Genomic DNA, 25,295 nt, shown 5'->3' with positions numbered 1-25,295 from the left:
GAATCAACTCCATAGACATTGTGGGTTTGGGATATCTAGCTAAGGGAGTCTTGGTGGCACTGAGAGTTAAGCCTGGGGCTGCTAACTGCAAAGTCAGTAGTTCAAAGGTCTCTGTTTGCTCCTGTAATGACTTACAGTCTGAGACCCTAATTTATTCTCTCAGGTCTGAAGCGATTCGACAACAGTTGATGGGGGTTGATCGGCCATAGCTGAACCTGAACAACTGAAATGGAATGCATAAAGATCAATATTCTAGGCATTAGTGAGCTGAAATGAACTGGCATTGGCCATTTTTAATTCTAAAATCATATGGTTTACTCTGTGAGGAGTGACACAATCAAGAAGAATAGTGTTACATTCATCATCGAAAAGGACATTTCAGGATCTGTCTTGTGGCACAATGCTGCCTATGACAGGATTATATCTATTTGCTTCCAAGTAAATCTATTCAATACAACTAGTATTCAAATGTATGCACCAACCACAAAAACTAGTGAGGATGAAATTGAAGAATTCTCCAATTGTCTTTAGTCAAAAATTGATTCAACATGCATTCAGGATGCATTGATAATTATTAATGATTGAAATGCAAAAATTGGAAACAAAGAGGAAAGAACAATAGTTGTAAAATATGGTCTTAGTGTGAAAAGCAAAGCCGGAGATCCATGATGGAATTTTGCAAGATCAATGACTTCTTCATCACAAATACCTTTTTCCAACCACACAAAAGGATAGTAAAAAGCGCAGACTTCTCCAGATGAAATCCACAGAAATCAAATTGATGACGTCTGTGGGAAGAGACAATGGAGAAGATCAATATCAGCAGCTAAAACCAGACCAGAGGGAAACTATGGAACAGACCACCCATTGCTCATTGCTGATATCTTACATATATAGTTATCCTAATACTCAAATGTAGCATAAACGTGTTAACTTTATTAATTCATCTATTCTGCAAAGAAAATTACTTTCTTTCTCTTCCAGATTTCTTTCTTCTGACTTGTTCAAATGAATAGACAAAATAATTCTTTACTCCTACAGTGATTCTTAGAGATAAATTGCATGTATGTATCATGTAAATCAATGCACAATCTGACAAATGACCAGAAAAACTTGAGTTAGATTTCTATTTCCAATTGAAGGTAGTATATCCACAGCTATGCAGATCAAGCATTGTTGGACAACACTTAGGCAATCAGAGCAGAATGAAGCAATATCTCTTATACAACAAATATTCAAAATAGAATGATCTATCATAGTCAAAAATGGAAACCATCCAAATGCCCATCAGCTGATGAATAGATAAATAATATTTGGTAGATCCATGTAATGGAATATCATTTGGAGGTAGAAAAAGAAATAAAATACTGATGCATGCTGCAACATAGATGAACCTCAAACTCATTGTGCTATACGAAAGAAATAGTCACAAAAGACTACATATTAAATGATTCCATTTATATGAAATGCCCAGAATAGGTAAATCGATACAAAAAAGAAATTTTTGGTTACTTAGAGCTGGGGATGGAATGGGTGAAAGAGAAAAAAAAAGATAATATTAGCCTGCTAAGGGGTGTAAAGTATCCTTTTGGAAAGGTTAAAAATGTCCTAAAATTAGCTTGTGATAGCAGTTGCACAGTTTTATGAATAAAACCAAAACCCAAACTCACTGCCCTCAAGTTAATAGGACAGGGCAGAACTGGCCCTGTGAGTTTCCTTTGAAGTGTCCTCTTTAAATGGGTGGTTTCCCATAGTATGTTAATATTATCAAAATGAAATGATTATTTTTTGTTTTTTTCCTTTAAAGCAGAGTTGGCTTGCTATGTGGAAACACAGTTATCTACTAACTTTTATACACAAATCAGATGCACTAAAAAATTGCTGGCTCTACTTTTAATAATGTAATCTGTATACTTACTTCAACATATTTTAAAGTTTTTTTAACTCCTCTTTTTTAAAACTCTATTTAGAAAATTCACAAACTTTGATAGACTTGGAAAAAGAGCTACTTCCAAGGAGAATATCAAAAGGTTGTTTGTTTGTTTTTTATCATAATTGACATGAAGGCAAAGTGCTGAACTTGACAGACATGCCACACACACTCTCTACAACAAAGGCACGAGAGACAACATACAGCAAAGACAGATGATAATCCCGGAACCCTGAGCTTCAGAGGAAAAGTTACAGAAGTGAGCCGAAGACCAAGAAGGAGCTGCATAGAAGTAGCAAGGGAGAAGATAGATAGATGAATTGGCCTGATGTACTGGAGCCCTCTCAAACGTTTGCAAGCATCATTCAATGTGACCTGGCGCACCTCGGTGTCTGGGGCTAAAAAAGATGGGGTTCCTCCTTGTTCCTCATATCTTTCTGGTGATGAGAAATGTGGCCAACCTCCTCATCTACTCAGTGACTAGTGAAACACCTCACTGCATAACTCCTGCTCCTCCTGGGGTCAAAGCCATGTCTTTGGATCAGGCCCCCCGGGCACCACTCTGCATCTGGTATACATGAACTCCCCAACAGAGCAAGAGAGTAGCAAGTACTGGGTCCCTAGCCACCCCTGGACAAACAGAATTCCTTCCATTACCAGCTTCCCTAGCTGACACTGATTTCTGGATCCAATAAATATTAAGGGATTATTTTTACCTTCATCTGTACCCCACCCCCCATTTTTCTTGTGCTGTTTTTCTAGTCCAACACTACACAAATTTGCCTCAAATTTATTAAAATGAAACTTTCTGTTTTAATGCATGTCAGGATCAGTCTGAACCTAATCACTTATCATAAATATAATTGAGTTTTCTGAGTAAGTTAATAATAGCTAAAAATCACTGCTATGTTTTGCCACCCACCAAAATACTCTGGAGTGGGAAAAGAAAATTCAATAGACTTAATTAACTTTATTTAGATTCACAGTTAAATAAATTCTAGAGTGGACAACTTAGAAATCAAATAATTTGATAATACCAAGAAATTCCTTCCTGTTCCTATGGTCTATCTCATGTTCTGCAAATGGTACTAGAGAAAATCATTATAACACTGATGTCCAGTTCCAATATGTAAAGCACTTCACATTTTATCCCTGGTGTTCTTTAAAAAAAATCCTTACTTTTCTTAGCATCTAGAAGATGCTGTATTTATTTATAAGTTTCATATGCAGATATTTTCTGCCACTTCTTTTTAGCATGAAAACAAACTAGGAACCCATAAAACAAGAAATCTCTCAAGTGGCAAGTATCTAAGTATCATTCTTGACTCAACTCCTGTGGTTAACCACTTAGTTACTAATCAGAAAGGTGACAATTTGATCCCATCCAGGTAGACCGTACCCAATAGCTACACAGGACAAAGGTTTAGTAAAGATTACAGGCAAGGGGGAAACCCCTAGGGGGCACAGTTCTGCCTGTAACATATGAGGTTGTAATGAGTTGGAATTAACTAGAAAGTATCTGGCAAAAACAACAGCCCATTGTTGAAGCCACTGTGTGAATCCATCTCATTGGGGCTCTGCCTGTTCTTGGCTGACCCTCTAGTTTTCCATGAATGGTATCCTACTTCAAGGCCTAGTACCTCCTGATAACATGACCAATGCACACGAGAGGAAGTCTAGTCATCATCCTTTCTTCTGGCAATCCATGGTACCTTCAATATTCATTACCAGCCCCATCATGCGAAGACATCAATTCTTTCTGGTCGTCCTTGTTCATTGCCAAGCTTGCCGATGCTTATGAGGTGACCGAAAATACCCTGGCTTGAATCAGGTACACCATAGACCTCCAAGTGACATCTTTGCTTTGTAACACTTTGAAGACTTCCACTGAAGGCCCCAAATTCCTGAAATGTGGCTGCTCTTTTACTGAAGGAAGATCTTAGTAGTCCTCAGTGTACTTTAACCACTGTTAAACTCTGATTAACAAATGAAGGGATAGCACCAAAATTTATATATATATGATATGTCTGTGTGAAACAACAGAGTTCCAGAATTCTTGACCATAAGTGATGCTAGAGTGAAAAGTAAGCCCCGAGGCATCTTGCATCATGACTGAAGATTGAATCCCTGGCCAGTTGAATGAACGTTGAGCTGCCATACGGTGACGGGGAAACCTGAATAGAGATTTTTGTATCGCCCTTTACCTCTCAAACTAGTACTGCACTAGGAGTATCTACTGAGTATTCAGAACTGCTCGGTGCACAAAGACAAGCTCATCTGTACACAGCTCCAGAGCTGCCCCTTTGAAACGCAGCAAAATGCCCAGGTGAATTTCAGATAAAACCACCTAACATTCTCCACTAACTCCTCTACAAACTTAAATATTTCAAATCATAACTGCAACAACTATTTTCCCCAGAATTTTATAAAGCGGAAGAGCTTTGTATAATAATCACACAGGCCAAATTATTTGTTAAAAGGATGTGACATTTAATAAGGAAATTCAGTATGAAAGTTCTTATGATAAAACTCAAGAACATTTAGTACTGGGCTATTATTAGATTTTGCTTTTCTGAAAAGAAATATTCTAATCTTGCTTTTCTTTGGTCAAATAAATCCCACTTGACATGTTTGGAGGGTGGGGGTGGGGAAAAGGCCTCTTCCCTGATATTCATTATTCCTCAATTCCATTTCTCTCAGCATGCTGGCATCAGCTTCAGAGCACATCATAACGAATGAGTCAATGAGTGAGTCCCAAAGAATGATTCAACTCTGTATCCAAGCTTACATTCTGAGCATAGGTTTGAGGAAGGCTACGATGTCCAGTGAAAGGCCCATAAAGTAAAGTTCATTTTTCAGTCTCCATGTAGATTCAGTCTCCATTGAATTCTTTCTGACCATTAATCAACAAGGTGGACAGCTTTGCCCACAGGGTAAGTGTGTTAGGAAGTGATTGGATGAGTACCACCCACTTAGCCAGCGAAGGTAGGGGCAGCCTTGCCCTTAGGGTCTTACCGGGCAACTATTTGATGGAATTAGGGTCTACTGGCTGCTTAGGTCTGAGAGCTCTAAAACAAGCTTATGAAATTTCTATCTGCAACAGTTTACGAAACCCCACCATCGTCTGCTTCTGGCTTTCATAATCCCACTTGCAACTATGATGCATTGATCTGCTTCCAATTATGATTTGGTGACAGGTTCCTTTGTTCTCCATATCCTAATTAAGTGGGTTGGTTTCTGTAAATCCTCTAACACCATTATGATACCAGGCTGGCCATCGATCTTGTCCAATGAGTTTTCTTTGTTTTTGTTTAGTCTTTGACCTGTCTCAGACTTGAAGTGTCTCTGCAAGTTATTTTTGAAGTAGGGTCTCTTTTCTCCCCTCCAAACTTACTGTCATTCAGTGGATTCTGACTCATGGTGACCTTTTAAACCAAAGTCAAAGCCAACTCATAGTGACCCTACAGGACAGAGTAGAACTGCCACTATGAGTTTTCAAGACTGCAATTTCCTTAAGCATCCTTTAATAGCATGTTAATAATATAGATCTGATAAGACCACTATAATTTAACATTATATATTTCATTTAATCATGTTATTTCTATATTCTAAAGTAACTTTAGTTGAAAAACTTTCAAAATAACTTAAGGGAAAAAAAAAACTTAAGGAAGATAACTTTAACATTACATCTAACTAGAATTAGTAAGTTTTTCTATTTTATTTCTTTCTCAACAGTTTGTTGGCATATATTTCACAAATCATAAAAGTCAATAGTTCAATCACATCAAGAGTTGTACAATAATCACCACAATCAGTTTTAGAACATTTTCTTCATTCTTGCACTAATCATTAGCTCACTCATTTTGCCCCATCTTTCCCCTATAACTTTTTTAAAAATCATTTTATTGGGGCTCATACAAATCTTATCACAATCCATATATACATCCATTGTGTCAAGCACATTTGTACATTTGTTGCCATCATCATTTTCTTTCTTTTTAATACTTTTATTGGGGTTCTTACATCTCTTATCACAATCCATACATTCCTCCAGTGTGTCAAGCACATTTGCACATAGGCCACCATCATCATTTTCAAAGCATTCTCTTCCCACTTGAGCCCCTGATAACCACTCCCTATTTCTTCCCCCTCCCTTCCCTGCCCACCATCCCTCGCGAACCCTTGATAAGTTATAGATTATTTTTTCCATATCTTACTTTGTCCTTGGTCACCCCTCACCCACTTTTCCATTATTCGTCCCCCTGGAAGGGGATTCTAGGTTGATCCTTGTGATCGGTTCCCCTTTTCTCCCCCACCCTCCCCTAATCCTCCTGGTATCCCCATTCTCCTTCTTAGCCCTGAGGGGTTTATCTATCCTGGATGCCCTGTGTTTCAGGCTCTTACCTGTAGCAGTGTGCATGTTCTGGTCTAGTCCAATTTGTAAGGTAGAACTAAGGTCATGATAATGGGGTGAAGGAAGCACCAAAGAAGGAGAGGAAAGTTGTGTATTTCATCGGTGCTATGCTGCACACAGACTGACTCATCTCTTCCCTGTGTCCCCTCTGTGAGGGGATGTTCAATTGTCTACAGATGGGCATTGAGTCTCCATGCCTCCCCCCACCCCCTTCACCTTGAGTATGGTTTTATTCTGGGTCTTAGATGCCTGATACCTGATCCCATCGACGCCTCATGATCACACAGGCTGGTGTGCTTCTTCCATGTGGGCTTTGTTGCTTCTGAGATAGATGGCCGCCTGTTTATCTTCAAGCCTTTAAGACCCCAGATGCTATATCTTTTGATAGTCAAGCACCATCAGGCTTCTTCAGCACATTTGCTTATGTACCCATTTTGTCTTCAGTAATCATATCAGGAAGGTGAGCATCACAGAATGCCGGATTGTTAGAACAAAATGTTCTTATGTTAAGGGAGTACTTGAGTGGAGGCCCAATGTCATCTACAACCTTAATTATTAGCATATAGATATTATTGCCTAGTTCTTTTCCCCCCTCATTATATATATATATGTGTGTGTATTTATATATGTATTTACATATGTATGTACATGCCTGTATTTAGACCTCTATAAATGTCCTTTACCTCCTGGGTCTTTCCTCTATTTCCTTTTTACTTCCCTCTTGTCCTACCATCATGTTCAGCCTTCATTTGGGTTTAGTAATTCCTCACTGCTACATTGCCCTTGATTGAGCCCCACTAGGCATCCTATGAGCTTCCTTCCATTGATTTTAGTTCACTGTTGTTTCCTTGTCCCTGGGTTGGTCCCCCCTCCCCTTCCTTTCGCCCACCTCCTCTTCTCCTGCATGCCACCGGAAACATTGGTCCCATTCTTTTCATCTCTGAATTATTTATCCGGCCTATCTTATCTAGATACGCATACAGATACATTAATAAGTGCAATAACCAGGCAAAGCCAAATAAAACAACAAAGGAAGTCAAAACCAGCAAAACAATAACCACAACAGCAAAACACAAAAACAGAATAACAATAACAAAAAGAAAGCCACTGACAAAACTGGAAAAGCCTATAAATAGTTCAAGGTCTGTTTGTTGGCCTTTATGAGTGTCTCCAGTCGAGTCTGATGAAGAGCCACATTCTGTCTCCCAAGTCTATTTTGGGTATTCCCTGGGGGTTTCATCAGTCTGCTCCCCCTGCTGATCTGCTGCATGCTCTCATGCCTCACCCCAGTGATGGGGACAGACCTTGCACTATTCCCACAGAGCGTGCACTAATCCCCCCGCAGTGTCATGGTTCAGTGCAGGATGCCGTGTCATGTGGTGGGGCCAGCCCTGTGGTCCCCCCACGTGTTGTCTGCTCCAAGCAGTAACATTGTCCTTGGGGCTGGGTGGGCCAGGGCCATCATCATTTTCAAAGCATTTTCTTACTACTTAAACCCTTGGTATCAGCTCCTCATTTTTTCCCCTCCCTCCCTCATAAACCCTTGATAATTTATAAATTATTATTTTTTCCATGGCTTGCACTGTCCAATGTCTCCCTTTACTCCCTTATCTGTTGCCCATCCCCTTGGGAGGGGGTTATAGGTAAGTCATTGTGATTGGCTTCCCCTTTCCCCCCCCCCCACTTTACCCTTACCCTCCTGGTATGGCTACTCTCAATATTGGTCCCGAGGAGTTTAATCGGTCCTGTGTTCCCTGTTTCCAGCTCTTCTCCATACCCATGTACTCCCCTATACCTCGTTATGGAAGTAGAAATCCCAGTCTTTCTCCACGCAGCAGCTGGTGGTTTGGAACTACTCACTTTGCAGTTCGCAGCGCAATGCGTAACCCCTACACAACCAGAGTAAAAGTGCCCTTGTGGGTTTTGAGGACTATAAACTTTCAGAAGAATAGAATACCTTCTCTCTCTCCCTGGGAGCAGTTGGTGGTTTGGAACTGCTGACCCTATGGTGTGCAGCTGACGAAGCCACCAGGGCTTCCTAAACCCTTAGCCATGCGATGTCAATAGGATCTGTATGTTGTTAGGTGTCATCGAATTCTGACCCCTAGCGACCCTGTGCACAACTGAAGGAAACACTGCCCGGTCCTGCACCATCCTTATGATCATTCCTGTGCCCATGCTCATTGTTGGGCCAGCAGCCACAGTGTCAATACATCTTCTGGCTGCCCCTCTACCATGCAGGATGCCCCTTTCAGGGACAGGTCTCCTCTAACAGCATTTCCAAAGGATGTAAAACAAAGTCTTACCACCCTTGCTTCTAAGTATCACTCTGGACATACTTCTTCCAAGATCTGAATATAGATACATAGATGATAGATACATAGATAGATAGATAGATAGATGGATGATGGATAGAGAGAGAGAGAGAGAGAAATATATCCATTGTGAAATTACCTTACCCACTAAAACATTCTATGGAGCCCAGGAAGAGTCAGGGAAAGATTGGCTATTTTAGCCCAACAAGGGCCTCTGAGGAAAAAGGAACGTGGTGTTTTGCATCCGTGAAGATTACAACTCCAACTCCACAAAGACAGGAAGATGACAGTCCAGAAACCTCTGTGGGGCAGAGTCGGAGCCCACCCCAGGCCTAAGGGCAACCTTTGGCTCCTCTCTGTCTTAGCAACAAAATAAAAGGAAGGCTTGCGGTCTACAACTGTCCTCAGATTTTCTCTCTCTCTTTTTTTTTTAACTTTTCCTTCAGGAACCGTTTTTCTGGGTCATTCTGTTTGATTTCGCTCCTTTTGCGGGTGTTCAAAGACAGGCTGGATTCTTCTACAAAGGCTTAGCTGTGGGCCCGGTGGGTCTTGGGGCTGGTGGTCCCAGGGCGGCGGGGTCCGAGCGGGGAGCAAGTGGAAGATGGCACTCATCGCGTCCAAGAGGCGCCCACGTCGCCGTCCAGCCGGAGGCACAACCGCCGCGCAGCTGGGCCACCCGGTGGGGAGCACAGCGCCCCTGCAAGCCCCGCGTCCTTCCACACTGGCTGCGTGGCTGTTACCAGTGAATTTCCTCTGGCGCCACCAGGTAGTTGGAACAGGCGATTGGTGGGGGAGGGGAGGGGTGTCCCAGAGGAGAAGGATGCGAGTGGGGGGAGGTGGAATTGTACATTTGGGGATCAAAGCTTGAAAGATCCCGCAGGAAAATGGTAAAGTCTGGATTGATTAACCGCCGACATTAAGTGGGCAGCAAGGAGTGAATCAGATTTCGGTCGTTCAGAGCACCTGGGGTGGGGGGTTGGGGGGGTGGGGGGGCGAGAGGAGCGCGAGCAAAGCCAGTCGGTGGAGACAGCTTAACCTCAAGGGAGAAAGGTAAAAGACTGCCTTCGTGGGGGGTTGCTTTTGCTTTTGTTTTGAACCGCAGAGGGGGCGGCCAGCCAGCAGGCAGTGCCCTGTCGCAGGCCCACTCCTCCGCACGGTCCTGGTCCCCGTTCTCAGGCAGCTGCGCCCGGAGCTGATGTCCCCGCCTGCCACCTACCCGCCCCTGGGCAGCTCCCAGGAGGTCTGGAGGCACAGCCCTGAAAGCCCAGCCGCCTGCTGAAGCGCTCAGTAAAAGTGACCACAATTTATTTGGATTAGTCACTATAAAGGTCTGGGGGATAGCTATTTATCTGATTCAGACCTTGACAAATGAACTGGGCAGTGCAAGAGAGGACAGTCCCCCTGACCCTGGGCCCTGTTGGGGCGGAAGACAGGATCCTCCCACCTGTTCTGGCCGCAAGGGATGCGCACCGGGAGTAAAGCATCTTCACCTGAGGCCCACCCCACCTCCACCCCCACCACTACCAACACTACCAGGTCGGTAAAAAGGCCCAGTTGAGGTTTGAGGGGCTCAGTCAGCAGCCTCCAGGCCCTTCAAGCGAATATTTTGAAGGCTGTCTGCTCACACTCTGACTGGACTCTCCCCCCAGGTTCTTACACACTCACTCACTCAATCTTCTGATCTGGCCCGGTTGCCCTGCAGGTGACCTGGTCCAGTGGTGGGGTCCACTTTGTTAGACTCCTTGGGTAGGGTAGCACCCGGGTCATATATCTGAGAAGTCGTTTAAAAGTCATTTGTAAAACACTGACAAGTGATATGAACCCGAAATCTAATTCCACTTAATGTGGCATGCGATTTTATATGGGTCTGAATGAAGATGCCTTAGCCGCTGGTGGCAGGGGACTTGCAGGAGGTGCTGAGGAAAGTCTGCAGCCTTTGCCCTGACAGTTCCTAGAGCCAGCCGGAGTCGTTGACATGTCGGAGCTACTTTCATTGGTCCATAAAGTGCCAATCAAATGTCTTCAAAAACCAGACATTTGTACTAAATACCTACCAACAAATGGAAGTAGGTCAATATCTAGATGCATCACAAAAGGAATTCTTTCTCCAGCGTGGTACTTCTTTCAGCGCAGTGTTTGTTACTTCACTTGTAAGAGCAATGCTGTGATGTCGTAAACCAGGTAATGTGAAGACATAGGGCTAAACTAAAGGAAAAGCAGAACAACAAAACTCCTCGTCATCTAGTTGGGATGCCAGAGTAGACATCTACGTCTAGGACAGAGCAGAAATGCGCTTCTGAGTTTCTGAGACCAAATCTTTTGAGTAGTAGACAAGGCAGCAACCCTCTCCCACATGCCCACCCACACTTCATCCCACCACTTAATCCTGTGTGCCACAATGGACCAACAGTAAAGAGACTGTGAGCACACTGCTTGCGTTTTACTAACAAGTAACCTAATCACGTTGCTTTTAAAAGCTGAAGCTCTAGTTTGGGGACAGGTTTTTAAAAGCTGTGCATCAGATGGTAGCATTAATTTCTTTCATTGATCTCATTTTAAAAATCAAAGACCTGCAGAGTAAAGTGACTAGGAGTCTTTCTGATTCAGTAGAAGAAATCAGATCTCTGAAGTTAGAGATGAAAGCTCAGTGTGGCCAGAAGTGGAGATTTTTAGCCGAGTTGATGGAGACTGTTTGAACCTGAAAATTGTGCTTGGCTATCTGTCTTGCTAGAAGTCAGGGCGAGATAAAGTGTAATCTGGCTCTGATTTCTGTGGCAAAGAAAACACTGCAATGGCTGCTCATTTATCACAATACCCAGCCTTCCCCTCCTCCACCTCGGTTTAATTGACAGTGTTACACCAAGCTGCTTGTGTCTTCCCCCCACTGGTGGGGATAACACAGCTTAAGAGAGAGTGTTCTCACGGCTAAAATTTAGTGTGTAAAGAAATCATAAGAAAGAAATGTAGGAAGTGCTTATAAAAGCTCTGCTGCCAGGAAGACGTTTAAAGGAGCTTCAGAGTTCTATGATGACTCATTGAATTCCCCCTCTGAACCGACTATGTGGTCAGTCTGCGTGTGTAGGTTCCCTAACGAGTAATAGCTATTTAAGAGATCTGTTAAGAAACTTGGAGGAGGCTTCAAAACATTTCCAGAACATGGAATTAAAAGATAGTGGATTGTTCCACAAACTCTGTGAAACCCACTTATATTTGCAGCATTGTTGCTTAAGTAATGTGAAAGGATGTCTATTCCAGTGGTTATTATGAACATTAAAATGATCAGATCATTTTATTTCTAGTCCATGATTATTTTGGTCTAATAAATACTGAATCAATGTATTTTGCTAATAGATTACTAAATCTCCAAGAGCAAAAAATAACTAGTCTGTGCTTATATTAAAACAAAACCTCAATAGGAACCATGTACATAATATTAAAGAACAAACATAAGATGCCTTTTTTGTTGTCTAATTGACAAGGATGAGCTGCGGCGACTGTCGAGGCCATTCTCACTCATACGGGCTCTATGGAGCGTGTGCCATTTCAGCTGTTCCAGAGGGCTTTCAAGACTGTCTAGCTTTACCAAAAACTGTCCATCTTTCCCATAGCACAGTCTCATCGTTCTCCCTCGGAGTGGGTGGTGGGTTCAAACACAGACTTTGCAGTACTTCTTGACCCAGAACCCATTGCACCACTTTTGACCAAGAACATGATAGGATAATAGCCATACACATACAAGCAAGATTATCAAATTTATGCACCAACCACTAATGTCAATGATAAAGAAACAAAAGAATTTTCACTAACTTTGCAGTCTGAAATGATCAAACATGTAATCAAGATGCGTTGATTATTCTTAATTATTGGTATGTGAAATTTGGAAACAAAGAACAAGGATCCAAAAACCTGCTGTCATTGAGCCCATTCTGATTCTTAGAGACCCTATTTCCAAGGCTTTGTAAATCTTTATAGGAGCAGACAGCCTCGCCTATCTTGCACTGAACAGCTGGTGAGTTTGAACCATTGACCTTGTGGCTAGCAGTTCAATGCTTACCTAACCACTCCACCAAGATTCCTGAAGGTAGGATTAGTAGTTGGAAAATATGGCATTAGCAACAGAAATTATGATAGCCATCACTTGATAGAATTTCACAAAACAACCTGTTTATTGCAAATACTTTTTTGCAACATTAACAGCAACTATAAATGTGGGAAACACAGGATAGACTACACTGGGATCAAATTGATTACATTTGTAGAAAGAGAATGTGGAGAAACTCAGTATCATCAATTAGCATAAGACCAGGATTCGACAACAGAACCATCAATTGCTCACATGCCAATTCAAATTTTAGCTGAAGAAAATTAAAACAAATCCACCAGGGCCAAAGTAAAACCTCGAGTATATCTCACTTACTTAAACAGAGGGACCATCTCAGGAGAGCTTTGATGCTTTCGCTGAAGACCAGAATACTTATGGGATCGTGTCCAGGACTTTGTGCATGAAGGCAGAAAAGATAACTACGAAGAAAGGGAAAATAGGAGAATAAAATTGATGACCAAAAGAGATTCTGAAACTTGCTCTTGAACAAAGAGTAACTAATCTGATTGGAAGAAATGATAAAGTAAAAAGAAGAAGAAGAAGAAGCTGAACAAGGATTTCAATGTTTGGCTTAAGAAAACAAAGTAAAGTGTTATAATGAAATATGCAGAGACTTAGAGTTAGAAAATCAAAAGGGATGAACATCCTCAGTATTTCTCAAGCTGAAAGATTTAAGAAGGCAAGCCTGAGGATGAAATATTGAAAGATTCTACGATAGGCAAAATATTGACCAATGCAGGAAGCACCAAAAGAAGATGGCAGAGTTACAATATTCCATCAAGAGCTAGCATATGATCGAGAACAAGCCGCACCAAACGCACTGGCAAAATGAAAACGGAGCTTCCAGGAATAGACCGAATGCCGGCTGAAACGTTGCGACCAACTGCTGTGGTGCCAGAGGGAGGAGGAACAGGGAGTTCATAGTGATGGAAACATCAAAATAATTAAGGGTTGAGTTTTGCACAATCAATCATTATCCTTGCTGTCGTTAAGTGGCACATCTGTGCAAAGCTGAATGGGCAAATGTTATGTGATAGATATATTTCAAAGGATTGAGAAAAATTAAGCTTAGGTACTGATGTGGCTGGTGTACCCCCCAAAACTGCATGGTATTTAATTATTTAATTTGGAGGTTTAGGGTCATGGTCTCAAGTGACGTCCAGTTAATAACATGCCCAGTGCTTTTTGTTCTGCTTATTAGTTCAATGCATTTTGCCTGGGATCTTAAAAGCTGGACAGTGGCCTGCAAAGGCCCAATAAGTGGTCTCTCCACACCTGAAGCAACAGAGTAAGAAGGAGAGTCAGAGATCAGAGGAAGGTATAATAGGAGGAGGTTATGGGATATGTAGCTAATTGCCTCCATGAACAACCCCTCTACTTTGCCATGAAACTAACTGAAGGAATGGGAGGGTGCCTGGCTATCATTACATAATATATTGATCAAATATTCCATAGAAGATCGTGATCCAATGGAGAAAAATTCAGAGCAGAGTTTCAAATTCATATAAACTAAAGACTTCCTGGAACCATGAGGTTGGATGACCCCTTGAAACAATAGCCCTGACGTGGGTGTTAAACCTCACGTCGAAATATTCCCTGAAGGCTTCTTAAAACCACACAGTAATCTATAATTGTAAAATATGTCTTCTTTGGCATGATGCTCTTTTAAGAACTATCTTTAAAAAACTATCTATATGGGATCAAGTGGATAAAAAAAGCTCCAAGGATTTGGTAGAAACCTTATGGGACAGTGAATTTGTGTTAATGAGGAAGGAACAGCTCAAAAAAGGAGGGTGGGCACGGTCACACATTCGCAGGATGCAATCGAGGTCTTTAAGTGGTGCATATGAAGAAACCCTTGGGTCAATGTGTGCTCTGCTATCTACATTCCTGAGGGAGGAGGACCAAACTCACTGCCATGGAGTCGATGACCACAACTCATAGTGACCCTATAGGACCTTCCCAATGCCGTGACCCTTTCAAACAGTTCCTCATGTTGTTGTGACCCCCCCAACCATAAAATTATTTTCATTGCTACTTCATAACTGTCATTTTGCTACTGTTGTGAATTGAGACCCCTGTGAAATGGTTGTTCAACCCCCAAGGGGGTGTGACCCACAGGTTGAGAACCGCTGCTCTCGGACAAGGTGAAACAGCAGGTGCATTTTTGAGACTGCAGCTCTTCATGGGAGTTGAAGGCCCCCCCTTTCTCCGTGGAGCTGCTAGTGGTGGTGAACTTTTGCTCTTGCGATGAGCAGGCCACTGTGCAGCTACGACCCCATCAGGGCTATATTCCCAAGGGAAAAAAGGAAAGGAAACTATTGTGGCTTTTTTTGTTTTTGTTTCTGTTTTTGTTTTTAGAAATAAACTTGCTTTATAATCAATATCAACATTTATAATCAATATCATCATTGTGCTTTTAAATCTAACAGGACACCTGGGTCCCTCCAATTCCCTTTGGTCTTGGAGGGAGGGGGGCATTTAAAGCAGTGCGTGGGAGCAGGAGGGACCCAGGGCCAGCAGTGCGGGGGAGGAGGAAGTATACTTTGGAGTGACTGGTTCAGCCCTGAGAGGGGGGTGCAAAGTGAACTCAGGGTGGTTAGGGAAGCCAGGACGCCCAGAGAGGAGGGGAGGGAAACTATTCCCTGCGCTGCTTCCACCCTGAGAAGAGATTGGGAGTGGGGCTGGTTGTCCCCCTCGATGGATCAAAAGGTCACAAATCTCCAGGACCCAATTACAGAGGCAGAAGTTGGAGGCGGAGGTGTGGCCGTGTTATTCGGTGTACTTGGAGTAGAGGGAGTGCAGCTGGTCCCAGAAGAAGAGGGAGAGGATGGTGTGGGGACCCAGGTGGAAGTAGGAGGCCCCTATGCCCTTGTACAGGCCCCAAATGCCTTCCGTTCGAGCTGTCTGCAGCAGAGCATCCAGAATCCCTCGGTACATGAGACCCTTGCCCCCACCGTCTGTGGGCTGGTTGTAGAGTCTTGTACTGGCTATGTCAAAGGGTGTCATGGCCAGGACCACCACAATGCCACTCACCATAGCTGCAACCAGAGCCACCTTCCAGCTCTGGGAAGGAAACACCTCCCATTGGCTGATGAGGTCCTTGGTAGAGGAGAAGGTGCACAGCTGGGCAGAGGAACCAATGACAACTCTGGGCAGGCCGCCCAAGGACCCCCGCCACAACCCCACCCGACCATGTTTTTGGCCAATCTGTGTTAGCGCCTGAAACATGCCCTGGTGGGAGGAAGGCCATGGATAGGGTTCAGTCACCCCAGCAGCAAGAGCACCACCACTTAACCATTTTAATTACAAAAAAAAAAAAAATAGCTTCCCAAATATTGCTTGAGGATGTGTGAATTGGAAGAACCTAGAAATGACTTTGAAAGGTCTATTCTTTTGAACCCTGGGAGAATGTCTTGAAGGAAAGAATTAAGTATATGCCCAAGGATTTTACTTCAGGAATATTGACAATGCCAATGAAAACAACAGAAAATTTTTAAAACATGGAAATAGCAAACATGCACAACTTCAGAAGGGGTACCATTCGGGAATTCCTGGATTTCGCTGCTCCCTGCTCAGGTCTAAATGAGTGAACACAACAGGGAGCCACTCTGTCTGTAATGGGAAGCGATGGCATCCGGAATGTCAGGAGCCCTCAGGGCCTGGGCACAGCTGGCACAGCGGTGCTTTCTAGTAACCGGTATATGAAATTAGCACATGTCCTTTTCATTCAAAAATGAAAATAAGCACTCCTTACATGTGAATTATTTGACAGATATTTAAATAAAAATAGAATTTTCAAAGGTAGCTGTTGGTAAAATGAGTTTGCTATTTAGTCAATACCTAATATCTAAAGAGGAATTGTTACCAATGAGTATATAAACTGCATTTGTCTGAGATTATCCGATGTATTGAAGAAACAGACAATAGGATCCTCTCACAGGGAAATATGGCACAGGACAAAGTTAAAAGGCACAGACACATTTTTTAAGTGTGAGATGTTTAGGGGGTGTTTTTTGCTTTTTGCTTTTCATTTCCTTAAATTCTAGATGGTGGCAAAGCATTGTTATGTGTAGAACACAACTTAGTAATTCAATAGAATTGTAACAACAACGTGGGTCTAATTCTGTGATAATAAACATCTTAAGGATTTGTATTATTTTTGCTTTTGTCATTATTTATTAAAGTGCATAAGTCATTGTCATAGGCTTAGTAATAATTTTGTCCTTCAGAGATTTTCATGATGACTGCATTTGTTCAAACACATAGAATTTGGATTGATACCATAATACCATTCATTAAAACGTCATTTTGCACACAATGGAATAACTTCCCATCTTACAGTATACCACTAACTGATCAAAGATATCTGTGCTTAGAGAAAAAAAACCAAAATCTACAGTACTAACACACACACAAGATATAGCACACAATAATAGCTAATATCTACTGGCCACTTACCGGTTGCTTTGGGACCAACTGACCAAATTTGTGGAAGTAGAAGAATAACAGGACCTCTCTTCCTAAGTGGCTTTGAATAGACCTGAATCACTAAGTTTGGGGGGGTTTTTAAAGAGGAAGGTGGGGGTGGGTTATCAAACAAGTTAACGGTTTACACCACCCAGGGACTCCATTGGCCCTTAAGAGCAAACAAACATTGGCCTCAAATCAATTCCACTTCATAGTGAGCCCATGTGTCGTTTCAAAGGCTCTCCTTGGCTAAGATCTTTCTGGAAGCAGATCACAAGGCCTTCCCTCCATAGCAATGCTGGGCACATCCTAACCACTGACCTTAAGTCACCCTAGTGCGAGCCAGGGGCCTTATTGGACACTCAGAGCATGCTAATTGCTTGTTTTATAATTGCTTCATCTTCCAAATCCTCTGAAATTAGAAGAGGCTAATATGCCTAAGTTCATAGAATCAGAAAAACAAAAAATCATAATTGAAATGACCCATCCTCAGCTGCAGACCAAACTGTGCTATTCTGCCTCTCGTTTCTCTCCCACCGCCAGGGCCCTGTAATAAAGGGAGGGTCACAGGAACCTAAGGGTCCCATTCTATTTCAACCCTGCCGATAATAGAGTCAGCAAGATTAACTCTTTTACTAAGAGCACAAACTTCATAAAATAACTTGGCACAAATAAACACCACTAAAGTCCTAAAAGTGATGGAGGTGGGGTAGGAATAAAACATTATCCAATATCTTATTTGCATATTTACAATTTACACATACAGTCTGACCAATAAGATGGAAATGAGGATGAACAAGGGCCATGTAAATATAAAGTTCCCAAGGACTTACATGTTCCTTGACACCTAGAAGATTCCATTAAATGTGAATAAATAAATGGAAACAAATGCTGAGGGGCAGGACAATGGGCTTGACTTGTTGGGGGTATTCATAACATTAATTCATATACTTGAAGAAACTCCTGCTTGGAAAGGAAGAATCTCTATTGTTGCTACTTTGAATATCGATCAATTTATTGATTTGATCATTTCAATAAATATTTTTCGACACATGCAAATACCACCTATTCAACTGCTGTAGAATCAATGCTGACAGTGTTAGTCTAGGTAGACTAGAGAAACAAGTCCAGAGACACTCATATGTGTGTAAGGGAGAGTGTTATATCAGAGTAATTGTATATTAAGAAAACATCCCAGCCCAGTCCAGATCAAGTCCATAAGTCTGATATTAACCCATATGTCTAATATATTCCTCTTCAAACTATAAATTCCTCTTCAGACTCACACAACACATGCAATGATGCTGAATGCAGGAAGATCACAGGCCTGTGGGTGGAAAATCTTGTGGATCCAGTGGTGGTGGAAGAAGTATCACCAGGGCTCTGGCTGCCATCACATGGCTCCATGTGGCTTGTCATCAAGAATGTGTAGCAGAGAAAAAGTGTGTCCTGCCTCCCGGAAGGAAGACAGGAAGTCCTAGAATCCTCATGAGAAGGCCACACCCACAAGGAGGGATTATCGGGCTGTGACCTGATTGACAGGTTAGACTCCACCCCTTCATTCTTATTTACCAAATTGACATGAAATTGTGTAACTACCACACTGACTCCTAGCGACCCCATAGGATTGAACTGCCCTGTGAGTTTCTGAGATTGTGACTGTTTAAGTCTTGTTTTTCCCTGTAATACTACCCACAGAAGTAATAAACCAAAATCTATAATTTAACAAAAATGTTAAAACATTTCAATAATGATATTAAATTAATTTAATCAAAGTCTTAGAAACATTTCATTGGAATCACTAATTTAATAAAAGTGGTATATTGAATTGCTACAGATAAGTCACACAAATTATCATAGAATTATCAAATGTCTTAATATATTTGAATAAATCAAAATGTATTTATACCATGAAGAATATACTTCTCCATCATGCCTATTTTTATTTTTGTTTTAAAAATATTTTCCTTACATTCTGGACAGACAACACTAAAACTATTTTGTAGCCAGTACCTTCGGCCAATCAGAACTGGATGCCTATAGTACTGCAGCAAGGTTCTGGGTTCATGTATCCTCCCAGGGTGCTCTTGCAGAAACCTGTGAGTAGTTCAATCAGGTGAGCACAAGGGAAAGGACAAGAGAGGGTTGAGGCATGGCAAGACTGGAGTATGTCCCAACCTGAATGAATATATTTCATTTTTAACTGCTGGTACAGCCATCCCCAAGAGTCCTGGTGGCACAAGCAGTTAGGTCCTGGGCTGCTAACCAAAAGTTGCTAGTTCAATCCCATCCAGTGGCCTTGCTGGAGAAAAATCGGATGCCCTGATTCCATAAATATTACATCCAAGGAAGCCTTACAGGGCAGTTCTGATGTGCTGTACGGACCCCTGTGAGTCAGGATCTACTCAATGCACCCAACAATAATAGCAAACAGCTGCCCCCTTACTTATCAGCTGAGCACCAGCCCAGCTGACAATGAGAATATAGAACAGAGAGTGGGAAAAACTATTTTCTCTGCCTAGCAAAGTTAATCTGGGTCATTAACTAATTCATGCTACTTTGGAGCACAGTGCCTATTTATACTCTCCAAGAACACTTCAGCCAAAGATGATCTAATGGGGTCTCTTTTGATGGTTGGATTTGGCAAACAGTAACTTTCCAGATTATAAAGATCTGTCAAATTAGATCATTTTTATATGATCCTGTGTAGAAAGACTGGGCTTTCTACTCCCATAAAGAGTTACAGTCTCAGAAACCCACAGAGGTAGTTTTACGCTGTCCTGTAGGGTTGCTATGAGTCAGAATCAACTGATAGCAGTGAGTTTATGAACTATATGCTTAATTTTTAGGGTTTTTAAATTTTTATATCTTTAATGTCGCTTTATCATCATTATATAACCTTATTTTTATCATTGAGCGTGAGGTGGTTGTGTTAGGCTAGCCCTGTAACACCTGAATTTTTTATTTCAGGGAAAAAAATTTTTTTGTTTTTATTCTTTACTTTCATAGTTATCAATATATATAATAACCAAAATATATTTTAAAAATATAAAATTTGCAATGTTTTTAAATGTAACCAAATTGTCACATTCATCCATGGATTTATAATACAAGAATAAAAATTGGAACCTCATTTCTATATGATTTTTCATCTTATTTTATTTTTAAATAAAAAAACTGAAAAGTTATTTTATTTATAAAATAAAATACAAAATTTATTTGTTTATAATTTTAGTTAGTGTGAAATTTAACAAAACAATTGTTTTCTTTTCTGATACAAAGATGAGCTTTGCATTTGCTGCAGAAAAATACTGGTGCACTCTTGCAATTTACATGTTTGCATCTTGCTCTGTTTGTGACCTGAGGGTAACGGTGAAGACCATCCACACGGGTGTCTCTTCCAGGGAGGCTTTGGTGGCAGGACCTCTGCTCTTTCTGTAGCAAACTCAGCATCAGTAACGCTGGTAGAAGGTCTGCCTCTGTTTGCTGGTCTATTACTTTTTCCTTCAAGAAGAAGAGCTCTGGCGATGCTCATGTTGAACTCTTGCAGACTTTGGATTTTTTTTTTTTTTTTTGTAACTGAAGGCTCTCACGGTCTCTACGATAAAGTAGCCAAGAGTTCACAACAGTCACATCTATAAAATGAAAAAATAACTTGTGACGATCTTTTTTTGATCTGATGTGAATGCCGTATAGTGCAATTAGCGAGCCTGTCAAATCAAGCAGTGTACCCCAAAATTGCTCAAGTTCCTGGCTACTCAGTGCAAGAGGTTTATTGGGATTTTGCTGGATTGCACGAAGATTTGATTGGTCGACAATATGAGTAATGATACCCTTCGAGACAAAATGTCTAAAATATTCAACAGGACGTCTTACTACCCCAGAAGAATCTATTCAGGCACAGGTCTAGCTGTATCGTCTCCAGAAATGTGCCGCCAAAGAGGAACTCTTCGATTTCTTGATGTAGATGGCTTTGAACTTGTAGCTATTGGAATTGATTCTTCAACTTCAACAACTGAAGTTTCTAACTCATCCTCACTAGTATTATCATTACTAACTATGAGGTCTTCTCATTCATCCAAATCAAAATAATTGGTTGTATATTCACTTCCTATCATGGGAAAAATAAATATTGTTATCAAAATAGTTTGAATAGCAATATAATTTAAAATTTACATTGTAAAATCAAAATTTTTAAATAATAATACACACTTTATTTACCAATTTCATCCATATTAGCACCTGGTTCCTTGTCTGAGTCTGTACCGCTTCTATCTAGGTCATAAATTCACCGTTTTCCATAAAATCACAATCCATGCTGCGGTAAATTTTGTCACCGTGGGTTCAAAAGACGAACGTAACAAATTCATTACGTTTTGAAAAAGCGGAAATAAATAATAAATTTAATGGTTTTTTATGAGTATTACACCTTTGACATAAAAACTACAGTTTTATGAACATATACAAAAAAATATCAACACTAAACCTTCACTAGATTGAAAATTATCGTAAAACGCACTGAACGCCAGCGACCACTTACCCTCAAACGCACAGTCAAAACATGTGCCACTACTCAAGCATTTTGCCGCTAAAATGCATGACTAGCGGTATGCATTCGTACTAGTGAAGTACGACGATTCCGTCGACGTCATCGTCGGCTCCCAAAGCTTTATAATTTTGGTACCAGACACGTTTTAATTAAATGTTACGAAAACGTCACACTGGGCGTTATAGGGCTAGAACCCACTGAAAACTCTTTGATTCCGTTGCTTTTTTCTCATCAGTAATATAGATTTACAGTGTTGACCCAGAAGAGCTGGTTTAGAGGAGAACGTGAAGAGCTCAATTTGGGACATGATGACTAGGAGATATATTCATGTGATAATGAAAAGAAGACACAAAAATTATTAATATATAATACAAAAATTATCGATCAAATTCTAGCCAACAGAAACCACCAGCATATTAAAAAGATCATATATAATGACCAAGTAGGATTTATCCCAGGCATGCAAGGTTAATGCAACATTAGAAAATCTATCAATGTATTATAACATATTAATAAAAGTGTTCAAATCACATAATCATTTCGACATATATGGAAAGATCATTTGACAAAACCCAATATGCTCTTGAGAAAAAAATATTAAAAATAAAAATAGGAAGTATCTTTCTCAAGCTAATCAAAACCATCTATAACAACACATAACTAATATACTTAATGGTGAAAGTATGAGAGAATTTGTCTTAAAATCTACAATAGAATAAAATTTAACACCTATTGTTTGATCTCCCCTTTGCCCCATTTTTAAGTTGTTCTAGTTTTTCATATATTCTCCTTTTTTTCTATCGAGGTTTTTATCTATTCCATTTTGTTATTTCTGTTAGCTGTGTTTCTTTGGTTTGGGAAGTCTTGTACGTTTTTCGGTGTATGAAATCCAGATGGGTAAGTCTATAGACACAGTACCTGGACCCACGGTTTCATGAGGGTATGGCAGGGGAGGTTAAAGAGAGAGGGAAAGCTAATAACAAGAGTATAAGAAAGAAAAAACTGTTCTAACCTTGATTGTAATAGTGATTATATAACTCTTCTTGATATGAATGAACTATTGACTTGTGTGATATGTGGATTATGTCCCAAAAAAACCTGTTTTTAAAAAAAGAAGTAGAATACGCGGATATTCCATGTCACCTACTTCTACTAAAATGGTTCTGGGGCTTCCAGCCAGGGCATTGAGTTAACTATAAAGGAAGAAGACACAAGAAAATGCATTCCTAATCTTTAAGAATTAAATTTAGAATAAAGAGCTCTTGTTGAATGTCATAGAGGAAAGCATGAATTTAAACCTTCAAAAATGGGTGAGATCAATAAAGTTAAAAGGAAGAAATAAAATCAGAATCAAAACCTTGAGGAATTCTCATCATTAGGTGGCTTGTGATATGGTACAATAAGACAAGTTATCAAAGATAATGTGAAGACAACCTAAAATGTATAACATCACAGACAGAATCCAAACAAAGGATAATTTTTGATGGATAAATGATACAGTACTATTTGAAATGACCAAAGAGGAGAGTTAATAACCTAAATATATCCATCAATCAGCAAGTGCTTAAATTATGTTTGGTACTGTAATCCCATAAAATATTTTGTGACCATTGGAGTGAGTTAATCTATATAGCTACCATAGAAATGCAAGCCATATCACTGAATTTAAAACTAAAGTGCATATGTATATTAATGCATACTTATATATACATGTTATGTAATCTACATATATATTGTTGGAGCAAATTAGTGGTGAAAGAATTCTTTAAAGTGTTAACCAACCAAAAACCAAGATATGACTTTGAAGTCTACAGTGTGCATGACCCAAGTCATACTATTTTTGATAGCGTCTTATGCATGTGATAAAGAATATCAAGAAGAACTGATATCTTTGAATTATGGTTTTGGAGAATAATATGAAATACATCATGAGCTACCAGGAAAAAAATGAACAAAGCTGACTTAGCAGAAGTACAGCCAGCAAGTTTCTCAGAAATGAGAATGGTAAGACTGTGTCTTATATACATTGGACGACATGTTATTAGGAGGGGCCGGTCCTTGGGGGAGAATATGGTGCTTGGTAATGTAGAGGGTCAACCAAAAAGGGATAGACCCTAGATGAGCCAAGAGTGATACCAGGGATGCAACAATGGGCTCAAATATTACTATTGTGAGCATGGACAAGGCCTGCCCAGTGTTTTGCTCCATTGTATGTATGATTCGGAACTGACTTGATGGCACCTAACTACCACTAAGAGAGAGAGAGAGAGAGAGAGAGAGAAGCAGGCAGACAGGGAAGGAGAGAGCTAAATAGATAAATGAATGTGTAAGAAGAAAAGCTTATAAAAAGAAAGAAAAGCTTTCTGTAATGCATATAACTTGGTGTACCTGAAGATTGAGCACCATTACATTCCCACATGAGGCTGGTATGTTTCCTTCTGCAATACTAAAGGTTGCCATGGTCAAACAACTAGACAATAATTAACAACATGTTGATAAAGCTGCTAAAAATTGAAATCTTGTCATAATGTGTTTACTTTGTGTTTGTTTTCACTTAATACAATATATACGCCATTTGGGCTTTTGGAGAAATAGTTTGGTCTGCTCAATTTTAACACTTTTATAGATTGTTGATTGCTTTCCATCTTCCAGCGCACCAAATTACATAATATGCGTATATATGCTAGATATGAGTGCAAGAACCTAAGTATTTGGTGTACCTCAAGATTGGAGAAAAGAAGAGACATTGAGAACAGGACGAAGTAGGACTTTGATATTTTGCTAAAGATGCTTGCTGCTTTGTTTGAAGTTTTTATCATCGGAATACGTATATTATGTACTTTTGTGAAAAGGCACAGAGAAACCAAAGTAGATGTAACCAAGGAAAATACCATTATTATGTTTTCATTAGAAAGCTGTGAGTGACCTTTAAAGTGTCCTGTAAGGAAAGAATTCTGATTGTCAAGAGGAGAGCAGGTCGCAGTAGAGAATCACAGACATGGCTTCCTCAGGATTTTCATCTGCGCCTGAAAGACTACAGCAAGCAGGTGACACGCAGACTCTTTCACAGTCGTGTCCCTGTGGACATCCTGTAATCCCGTCAGACCCTCTCAGTCAGTCACCAGGAAGCTTTTTGCTGGAGTTGTGAGACAAAGACATTTCCTCTTTGTCCTCCAAGGCTAGGTTAAACATGGGAGGAAATGTGTTTGGACCTCAAGCAGCGATTCTGATCCCATTTGGAGTTTGATTCAAAAATCAACCCAGTGGAAGGCAGAGGAGAAACTTGAGATGGGTTCCGATGGTTGATGTATACTCTAAACCTAACTGTACGGAACCAAAGATATCCTTGAACTTTCACCTGTAAGAGTCAATAAATCACACTTCTCAGCTTAAGTCAGGATAAGTTTTCTATCGCTTGTCACAGAAACGGCTTAGACCAGCTAATGGATGTATATAATACATCTGGAAAACTTACACACTGTCAAAATAGTGTAAGAAAAAAACCTAAGAGTATA

At 40.6% G+C, this 25,295-nt stretch overlaps 1 protein-coding gene across 1 annotated transcript; it reads right to left on the bottom strand.

Annotated features, from left to right (window-relative positions):
- Window positions 1-15,533: 15,533 nt before the first annotated feature.
- Window positions 15,534-24,240, bottom strand: LOC115871025 (solute carrier family 25 member 35-like). Its single transcript, XM_030886852.1, has 2 exons — window positions 24,169-24,240; window positions 15,534-15,995 (listed from the first exon to the last, which is right to left on the bottom strand). The coding sequence occupies exons 1-2, from the start codon at window positions 24,238-24,240 to the stop codon at window positions 15,534-15,536; spliced, it is 534 nt and encodes a 177-aa protein (XP_030742712.1).
- Between the last annotated feature and the right edge of the window lie 1,055 nt (window positions 24,241-25,295).

The sequence above is a fragment of the Echinops telfairi genome, unplaced genomic scaffold (genome assembly GCF_000313985.2).
Source record: "Echinops telfairi isolate 266 unplaced genomic scaffold, ASM31398v2 ScPeMD7_3533;HRSCAF=4204_0, whole genome shotgun sequence".
Lineage (NCBI taxonomy): Eukaryota > Metazoa > Chordata > Mammalia > Afrosoricida > Tenrecidae > Echinops > Echinops telfairi.
This window is presented reverse-complemented; position numbering and strand designations above follow the sequence as displayed.

Coding starts and splice junctions, on each gene's coding strand:
- LOC115871025 (XM_030886852.1), bottom strand. CDS start 24,240: ATGGCAACCTTTAGTATTGCAGAAGGAAACATACCAGCCTCATGTGGG. Junction 15,996..24,168: donor TAATGGTGCTCAATCTTCAG/GTACACCAAGTT, acceptor TCCTCCCACCAG/GGCATGTTTCAGGCGCTAAC.